Below are 10,280 nucleotides of genomic sequence, written 5' to 3' on the forward strand. Positions count from 1 at the left end.
GCTATGCTAGAAAGATAACCAAGCTCTTATTCCCTCAGGCATTGGTTCCTAATTAGAATAAAAGCCTTCTTCCTACGTTGGAAAAACAGTAGTATGACAGAGCGATTAACAGTAACAAGTTCATAAGTCCTACGACTTTGAAACGTTCAGCTCTACTAAAGGATTTTTATTACATTATATCCTATATTCTATACACAAATTTGAGATTTTTTTTTTTTGTCAAAAGAAAGTGAATTGCATATGAAAAGAAATAAATGCACATATCCTATTTATTCATTTATAAATATACTTAAAATCAATTCTAATTGATGATGTAAAAGAAAAGCAAACTATTTAAGAAAAATATTGATATATATATATCATATAAATATATAAGGGATCCTTTATATATATATATATATATAGAGAGAGAGAGAGAGAGAGATATCAATACTTAAAAAAGCACCACGTGCTACTTCGTAGTTTCAATGAACAAAACAGCAAAATGTTTATTACAGTATTATATAAATACACCCCCTCTCTCTCAACATTGTAAAAAATCTTTTAATCATATTTGTATCATAAATCAAACATATTGTTGAGCTTTATTTAAAGCTTCTCGTTTAACCCATTAGAAATAAATTCTAATCTAAATGATTACATATATATATAGATAAGATATTTTCAAAGTATGAAAATAATATGATTTCTTCTTCGATATTATTATTATTATAATTTGTTTCTATGTAACATTTTTAGCAAAGATTATTATTATTCTCCCTTGAATGGTTTTATCAACCAACCAACCAACCAACCAACCAACCAACTGACTTGACTTGACTTTGACCCCCCTAAAGAAAGAAGTTTAGTCGAGTTAAACAGTTGTGTACAGTAAGGGCTTATGAAGTAAACGAACACGAAACGAGAAGATAAAGAAGAACATGAAGATGAAGTGTAGTTAAGTAGAAAAGAGAAGAGAAGAGAATAGAATGAAAGAGAAAATATATATCTAAAAGGAAAGGACAGAGACAGAAGATGCACGTGCCAGGAAACTCAAAGAGGAAGAAGACGAAGAAGTGAAGAGACAACGAAACGAACCTACTACTGTTACTATCAAACACATATACATACATATATATATAATCCACTACTTACATACACAACATGTTCTCCATGTGAGTAGGTAGAAAACTCATAATTATATATAAGATATCTATACATGTGTTGAATATATGAATGTGTGTTTGTACAATTGCGACGTAAGCATAGTGGTGTGTTGGTATCAAACCGTGCCCCCCTCATCGTGCACGATTATTGGTTAAACCAATGTTTCTTATACTCCCTCCCATTTACTCTCTTTTTCCTCACTCTCTCTTTTCCCCTCATTCTCTTGCTCACTCTTCGATTCCCTCTCTCATCACCTCCTTACTCGATTCGTTCTTGAACATTCGCATACTACGCACCAGAATTGACAACGAACGACGACGACGACGACACACAAGAGACTTGTACAGTCTTCACCAACAAATTATACTTCAACTTCTTCTCACTTCTTCTATCTATCTATCTTTTTCTTCTTATTTTTCTTGGCATTCGTTATAAGAAAGATAAAGATAAAACTATATATAACAGTATGTGAGTATGTATGTGTAATGGCCACTTTCGAAGTTTAACCCTTTCACATGGTAGTATCACGTCTGAGCTTTTTAGAATTGAATAACGCAACTTCGTATCGATATTTTTTATTTTTTATTTCGATAGATCGAATACGTATTGTGTTTTCTATAATATATATATATATATATATATATGTATATGTATATGTCTTTGATAACACTGATAAGATCTTTCCATCAACACCTCTATCTTGAAATTTATCTACAAGTCAATCTGGCTTGGTTAGATTTGAGACTTTTTTTTTGTTCAATTTTTTATAAACTTTTTAATTGTTGTTAAATGATATTAAAGGAAAAGGGAAATGTGAACGAGGAAATGGATAGAGAAATTGCACGTTTTTAATTGGTCATTTGTCTGATGACTTCACTGCTCGTAAAAATGTTTAAGAATGATCTAACAATATTTTTCTTTATGTAACATTAACTTCTAATCCAATTTTCGATATGTTTGATTAAAATAGTAATCAAATAAATAAATAAATAAATAAAAGAAAAAAAAATAGAAAAGGAATCGTAGGAGAAGGTAAAAAGTTTCAATCTAATTTTTCCAATGACTCCTCGTGCATGCAAATCTCGAATATCCCACAATCGTGGCGTATTTAAAAAAAAAAAAAAAAAGAAACCCATTTTTCAGTGGCAGTGGAAAAATATTTTCCATAGGCGAAAAATTCCAACGATTCTGTTTATGCATTTTTTGCAGTTTTACTGGAATAAATATCTTTTACCATTCGAGGTCACATATTGAAGTATTATTCCTTCCTGTTCAAAGTTTCACGTATTATTTCTATCATAAAAAAGAAAAAAAAAAGAAAAAAAAAATCATTGAAAAATAAATCAAATGAAATCAAATCTATCGAAATACGTGTGACTGAATTTATATAAGAAAATATGATGAAAGTTTCGCAAATGGATTTCATTCAAAGGGTTGAAACAAGGATTGAAAAGAAAGCAAAAAAAAAACATGACTCGCAAGTATTCAAAGAGAGAGAGAGAGAGAGAGAGAGAGACGATCTTTCTTCACACACGTTAGAAAATCCAATCAATACGCGTGAATAGATGTTACCGATTATTACATGCCTCTCAGCTTTTAGTATCTCATAGCTACTATTACATACTATAATATTACATGCTAACGTTGATTTACGTTAGCTTGGATAAGTGTTTACAAGCTCATTATTATCCCTTACAATCGATGACAGAGAGAGAGTGTGATAGTTTACTTTATATACTTTAAGTACTTATTATATAAATATATATATATTAGATATATTAAATACAATAATTTCATTGAAATTGTATTTTTATCTTTGCCAAATATTAATATAAATTTATATTAATATATAACAGATATTATATTAGATATACTTATATATAATTATGTTAGAAATATACGAGAAGAAAAAATAGAGAACGAAGCAGGAAGTATGTAATAGCTCTTCTTCTTCTTCTTCTTCTTTTTCTTCTTCTTATTCTTCTTCTTCTATCTCTGTCTCTCTTTCTACAAAGAGGTGTCGTTATTCAACAGGTGTAAAGATTATTTCGTGCTATGCGCATGTCCTACGTTCTGTCCCGAGTAAAGTAGTGAATATTCTTTAAAAAAAAAAAAAACTTTCAATTTCGAAGATGACAATACTTTTCTAGTACAAAAACGTTCTTGAAAAAAATAAAAAAGGAATTGTCGGACTTGTGTTTAGTAACAGTATATTTCTTTTGGAGAAACATAAAAAATGATAAGAATGATAGGCATAAATGATAAATAACCGTACAACGAACATTTCAATATCAATATCTTGAAATTGTATTTGCACAGTTGTACTTCTCGTGGTATTCTATGCAGAACACACCTCAAACGAGATCCCACGATCTCGATTTTCATTGGTCGAGACGAAAAAAAAAAAAAAAAGTGTCTTCCGTATATCACGATTAATAAGATAATTATTATCTTGCCCCCCTCTTTTTTTATTTCTTTTGTCAATATTCAAACTAAAGCTCTTCAACGTGATAAGGAAAAAAAAAAAGAAACAATAAAACAATATGACATCTTTGATTCATAGATTTCATTTTTCTGTTTTATCTACAATTTTTTTTTTTCTTTTTAATGCATTATAACACAAGGTATATTGCATTAAATGCCATTACAATTACAATTTGTATTTTTTCATATACAAATATACAAAATTAAAACTACTTTCATTAAAATATGAATATTTTCGTTATATTATAATTATTTTCCAATTTTAAAACATTCAATCTAACTTAATAGTTAACTTTTAAAATCAAATAAAAAAAACACACACACATATATATATCTCTCTCTCGAAAAAAAAAGAAATGCATATTAAATTATTAATAAATTCTCGATGTTTTTTTTATTTCTCTTTTCTTGAAATAAAATTTAATGTTAGAGATGACGATTCGTAAAATGTTGCCACGTGTTAATAGCAAAAGCGTTATCATTAGCGTTTTAAATCTTTCTATTTCGGTGCACACCTCGTGTCGTAACTAAAAACGAAACATTAGGTGACATATTAAAAGACAATTTTTTTTTAATTTTTTATTACCTTTAGGAAGGTCGTACGAGAAGGAAGAAGACGAATTAGAAAACGTTCAGTGTTTTACAAACAATATACACGACATACCAATACTCATACTCATGTATGACTTATCTTTACTTTTGTATTATATTAGCAAACTTTTCAATCAAATTTCAATCTTACTCTCTTCAAGGTAATTTTAATTACCAAATGGTCAAGATGACAAGAATAAATGACCATACTGCGATCCAAAACTTGTATCTAAATAAAAATGAAACTATCTTGTCCTATCATCGATTCGATTTCGATCTCTTCAAAATTCCAAGGTCTCTCTGATTATCGATGACAAAAAAAAAAGAAATAAAAAAAAAGTCAAAAGACAAGTGGATGATTGACAATTAATCACAGGATGACTATCATCGTATACCTGTTAATTATTATTGCATTTGTTATGATCAACATATACATATACATATATATATGATCGAGATATATAAATAGGAAATTAATAAAAGATTGAAATGGTGAAGATGCAAAGCTTCCAGTTCAACTTGAAATATGTTATACGAAGCGCAACATACGTAACGAATGTGCGATACTCATTAAAAGAGTCAAGGGTATATTACGTGAAGAGTGCGGTTACACAGCATCGTCTGTATTGCCATTACGTCATCGAAGGTTGATACATGCATATACGTACACGTATATATATATGTATGTATGCACATTTATCACCGTAGAAGATCATGATGAAAATCATGGAAGATTTGCTGATATGTGTGTGGGTAAGATTTATTTTTTATTTATGTACAAAAATCATCTCATTAACATATTTCTTATGGTATGAGAGAAAATCATCTTCCTATCAAATGTCTATGATCCGATATTTCAATATTATCTGCGTAGATACATATGTAATATACAGTACAGTATCGAACAAAAGTATTTGAGTTATTTACAACATCTATAAATAATAATATATATATATAATTGTTGAATAAAATAAAATAAATGAATTTGCGTGTGAAGAAAATATAGTTGTAGACACTTGTAACTTTTAATAGGTAAAGGTAACTCATAGAAGAAAATAGCTTTGGGCGAGAAATTCTATGAGAGAAAGGTGTACGACGAGTAAAGGCAGCTGTCCCTCCCTACGTTTCTATCGAATCGTCTAGTCAAAGTCGATTCGATTCGATTCGATTCGATTCTATACGAGTCGATTCTTTCACAATTTACTATGCGAGACATAGAAGAAATCGTAGCCTTGCTCCAGGCAAGGTGAATTAAAGTGTTGTTGACCACGAATAGAACGCAACATTTATAAATCCAAACTATTTCACTTTTTGAATTTGTTGAGATTTGTGTTGAGGTATTATAATAAAATAATATTTTACGTGATGATTATTCAATGATAATAATTTGTTATTTCAATATTTTACAATAAACTTTTAATCAACACAAATAAACAAATATTATTATATTGATTTATTTATAAGCACTTGAACAAAATATTCGCGTTATATATTATACACTGACCAATTATTTTACAATTTGTGCATTGCAGTAATTAAATTATTTTCTCAATATATAATACATTTATTATTTATTTTTTCAAAATAAAATCATGCATCAACTATTTCTTTAATTGCTTTTATATTTTTCTGTCAATTTTATACCCTTGTTTATTTAGACACCTATTTATATTTAATCAATTATAATAAACACGAAGAATTTTTATTTATATATCATTGATGTTTTTTTTAAACTCAGTACTACTTGTAATTTTGTTGAAAACAGTTTTAATATTATAACGCGGAACACAAATTAATCGTATTAGAAAGAAAATTAAATGTCTAACTATAGAAAGATAATTGTAAACGGAAAAAAATCGTTAGTAATTTCCGCGAATCCTTGAATTCCCAGACGCAATTATTTTCCATGAAGACTTCATTGATAACTCGCGATGCGTCGTAAACCGTTAGGCACACCGAACAATTTCTAAATGCACATACTTACGTGAAACATTGATCGTCCAACAATATTATAAATAATAATAATTATAATTATAATTATAATTATAATTATAATAAAAGTGACACATTTTTCTCGATAAAAAAAAAAACACATTCGAGTAAGAAACGTGATGATCTATGTAATACGTCGTCAGGCGCCGCCGCTAAATCATGCAAAAATTTCCTTTCAATCTTTATCTGAACAAAAAAGAAAAATAAAAAAAAAAAACAGAAAAAAAAAAGGAAAGAATCGATAAAATTGCAATCAAACTCCAATGGTATACAATTAAAACGCTTATTATTTATTGAAATAACATCTAATATATGCTAAAGTATTTTGCTAAATAAATTTTCCTATCAAATCGAATTCCTATTCAAATCTTTCCATTTAAAAGACACCATTTTTTTTGCTTTTTTTTTTTTTAATAATATATCAAAAGTTTCTATGTAAAACTATTTTTTTTTCTCTTTTTTTTTTTTTTTTTTTATGGAACACCAACCAATTTTATTTGCATGATTTTCAATAAAATGATAATTAAACTTTAGACTCGATAGATAATTTTTCTTTTTTTTTCTTGTTGTGTTGTAATTTAAAAAGTAGTCGATTTATGTAATAAAACGCGTTATGGAAAATTTTCTCTGTACCAATAAAATGTTTGTAACCTATATATATATATATATGTAATATATACATAATTCACCATACAACACAATTATGCATTTTTCTCCATGCAATATTATCAAAAGCGCGCGTCACGATTGTGTTACATAAGACGGAAGACACCGATCTAAAACTTGAAAGTAAAAAAAAAACAGAAAAAAAAAAAACCCAACCAACTTATGAAATATACGACGTTACGTTATAAATTACGTTGTTTCGTAGCCGCGCGATAACGCGATTTCCTCGATAATTAAATATGCATGAGAAAAGGAGAGAGAGAGATAGGTAGATTTGTAGATAAATAAATAGATGAATTATAGGTAAGATAGATAAGGATATAAAAAGAAAAAAAAGGAAGCCGATCGATCCGTTTTTCGATCCTACGGAACACTACATACTACGATTATTATTTTTATTTATCATCAACATTATCAACATTTTCCTACATTTTGAATCGATCGGGAGACTCTGATCAATCGCATGTACGTAGAATTGGTATTGTAAAGATATTAATGAAGATGTAAACTTACCTTCCAACCGGCGCTACTATTACTATCACCCTTGTCTTTGAAATAGTGAACGTTCTGGACCATCCATTCGTAAATCTGGGATAAAGTGAGCCTTTGTTCGGGTGCACTGGTGATCGCTTGAGTGATCAGATCGGCATAGCTTAGATTACCCCATGCATTTCTTCTCGATGAATTCTTCTTAACAGGAAATAAAGCAGCACTAGTAGCACCTTGTCCTAGGTTACTTTGTTGAGGTGGTGTACCAGATTCCCCGCCAATGTCATTTCCAGTTTGTGCACCAGTACCACAAGCACCACTAGCACCAGCACCACCTACGACGACTCCAACATTACCTTCGACGTATCCTTCAGGCCTTGGTAATGGCCACGTGTTTGATCTTGCCCTCGTTTGTGGTTCAAAACTGTTCTCGTCAAACGGTATTCCCTGTTGCTGTTGCTGTTGCTGTTGAGATGCGGTCGTTGTACTCGAAGAGGATGATACCGTTGGGACCGAGTCCATCATGTTGGCCTCTTCTGTGTATTCCACTTTGACCGCGTGCATGTTTCGCGGGCAAGAAAAGTAACCGGTAGTAAGTAGTCCCCCGTATATACAGTCGTCGACCTTTAAGAAATGAGCGCGCTTGCGCTCGCGCGCATCGACACAAGGGCTTGATCTTCTTTCTCCTACTCTTACTCCTAATCCTTCTCCTTCTTCTTCTATACGTTTCAAACTCTTTGTCCTATCTATAATCTTCTTCTTCTTCTTCTTCTTCTTCTTCTTCTTCTTCTTTATATAGTATTCTCAACCTTGAATAAAACCAAAGAGAAAATAGAGAAACTAACGTTAGTCTTCTTGTAAATTCTTCGATATAATTACTTGAATATCTTTATTTAGTTGATTATAATTCATATTTTAGAGACAAAATAAACCATTGGAATATTTTTTTAAATATAAAATAATTCCGAACTATTGGAGAGGAGAACGCACGCGGAGTGTATCGAAGATAAGGAACGAGTGCGTGTTGAACTTGCGTGTTCCACTTGTACACCCTGCCCACCAACGAGTTGTGGAAAAGGAAGAGAGAGAGAGAGAGAGAGAAAAGCGATAGAGATAGATAGTATATATATATATATATATATGTGTGTGTATGTGAAAAAGAGAACAAGTGGGGGGAACGAGAGATCGCGAAGAAAATCGAGCGCGACGATGGATCGACTCGACCACGACGACTGGGCGGCCAATCGAGCGAGAATACACTGTGGAGCACTGCGCTCTCCGCGTTTCTCTTCGTCGTCGACACGAAAGAGAGAGAAAGAGAGAGAGAGAGAGAGAGAGAGAGAGAGAGAAGAAACGACGCTACGACACGTCGTTTATACATTTGTGTGTGTATGTGTGTGAGGGAAGTGAGGGTACATTGGTGTGTGCGCATTGAACGCGCGGGAACTTGAGTGAGGAAGGGAGGGTGGATGGGTGGGTTGGATGGGAGGGAAAGAGAGAGAAATCGAGAGAAAGATAGAAGATTGTAGGAAGAAGAAGAAGGGGCAAACCACGTGGTCAAACTCAATGTTTACAAGCCCGTGCCGCCCGTCGTACTCGATCGTCACGTGGTCATGTTTTGATAGAGAAATTGGTCCACACAGTTTAGCAACTACTAGCAAGGAAATACCTGATAAAAAATCTTCTCTTTGACCTCGACAATTAATGATGTATCCTTTTCTACCTCTCATATTCCTATATTCCTCTTCTTATTCCTATTTTCCTAATCTCTCTTTCTCTCTCTCTCTCTCTCTCTCTCTTTTTCTCTCTCCTTCACAATGATAAAATTATATTCGTCATTTTTACACAGTAAAAAATTTCAAGTACCATTGATATTTAAATAAAGTACACACGAATTCAAAGTTTAAACACTTTCGGCGGGAAAATTTAAATGCTACTTTAGTGTAGTTTTCGTTTGGTATTTCAATACAATGAAGCCTCGAGAAAGTTCACCAAGTCAATGCGATGACGATTTTCTATCATCGATTTTCTCTCTCCTTCTCTCTCTCTCTCTCACATACGAAATTACAAGCAATGTATATATTTATAATAAAGGTAGAAAAAATTGTTCTAAATTTACCTGAATTATTGAAAAGTGTATAATAGAAATAAGTGGATATTTTTGGAATAAAAAAAATAAAGATAAATGATTGGTAATTCGTAGAACTATCACACCGATAAGAATAAGTGTTGCCGGCAAGACGGCACGGCGTATACTGACAAATTCTTCTGACCGCCGGCCGGAACTGACCGAACGTAGCCGAAGTTCCGAAGAGAGAACACCGAGAGGCGAATTCGTGGCGCCTACACCACCTCTCTCTCTCTTTCTCTCTCTCTCTCTCTCTCTCTCTCTCTCTCTCTCTCTCTCTTACCCACTCATTCAATGGAAGTGTGTGTGAGAGACAAAGTTCGCAGTAGTTGCAACGAATGAGAGAAAGAGAGAGGGAAGAGGAGGATTATAGGGAGGACTATAGGGAAGAATAGAGTAATGGAAGGGTTAGAAGGGAAAGGATGGAACGTTGGGAACGTTCCATGGTGGGTGGTTGCTCGCTGAAAGTGGGAGAAGAAAGAAGGTGGGAGGTTACGGGTGGGTGTGTGCGCGCGCGCGCGATCCTACACATTGGCAAAGAGAGAGGGAACGAGAGTGTAGGTTGGCAGGCCCTGGTGGTTCTCTGGTTAATGGTGGGAAGAAAGGATGAAATCGCCGTACCACTCTACGTACCAACAGAGAAAGAGACCATCATCATCATCATCATCATCCTCTTGATCAAGATTATCATCTAATTATCTTTTTCCATTTTCCTAAATTTTTAATCAAATCATTGCATAACATTTTTTATTCTCTACACCAATTAAATTTTAAAGATACACCG

The 10,280-nt window shown here is 32.3% G+C and overlaps 1 protein-coding gene across 2 annotated transcripts in view; it reads right to left on the bottom strand.

Annotated features, from left to right (window-relative positions):
* foxo (forkhead box, sub-group O) overlaps window positions 1-9,644 on the bottom strand; it is an 89,214-nt gene extending 79,570 nt beyond the window's left edge. The window contains exons 1-2 of one of the 2 annotated variants that reach the window (XM_015332230.2): window positions 9,488-9,644; window positions 7,393-8,177 (exon numbers count right to left, since the gene is read on the bottom strand). In XM_015332230.2, the coding sequence (XP_015187716.1) occupies window positions 7,393-7,932 (540 nt within the window). In that variant the 5' untranslated portion in view covers window positions 7,933-8,177; window positions 9,488-9,644. Of the gene's footprint in view, window positions 1-7,392; window positions 8,178-8,247; window positions 8,623-9,487 lie in introns of those variants that run through there. The other variant, XM_089171446.1, reaches the window with a different exon arrangement.
* Window positions 9,645-10,280: the final 636 nt, after the last annotated feature.

Source organism: Polistes dominula, unplaced genomic scaffold, assembly GCF_049000335.1.
Source record: "Polistes dominula isolate Pdom_NZ unplaced genomic scaffold, Pdom_raw_medaka contig_26, whole genome shotgun sequence".
NCBI lineage: Eukaryota > Metazoa > Arthropoda > Insecta > Hymenoptera > Vespidae > Polistes > Polistes dominula.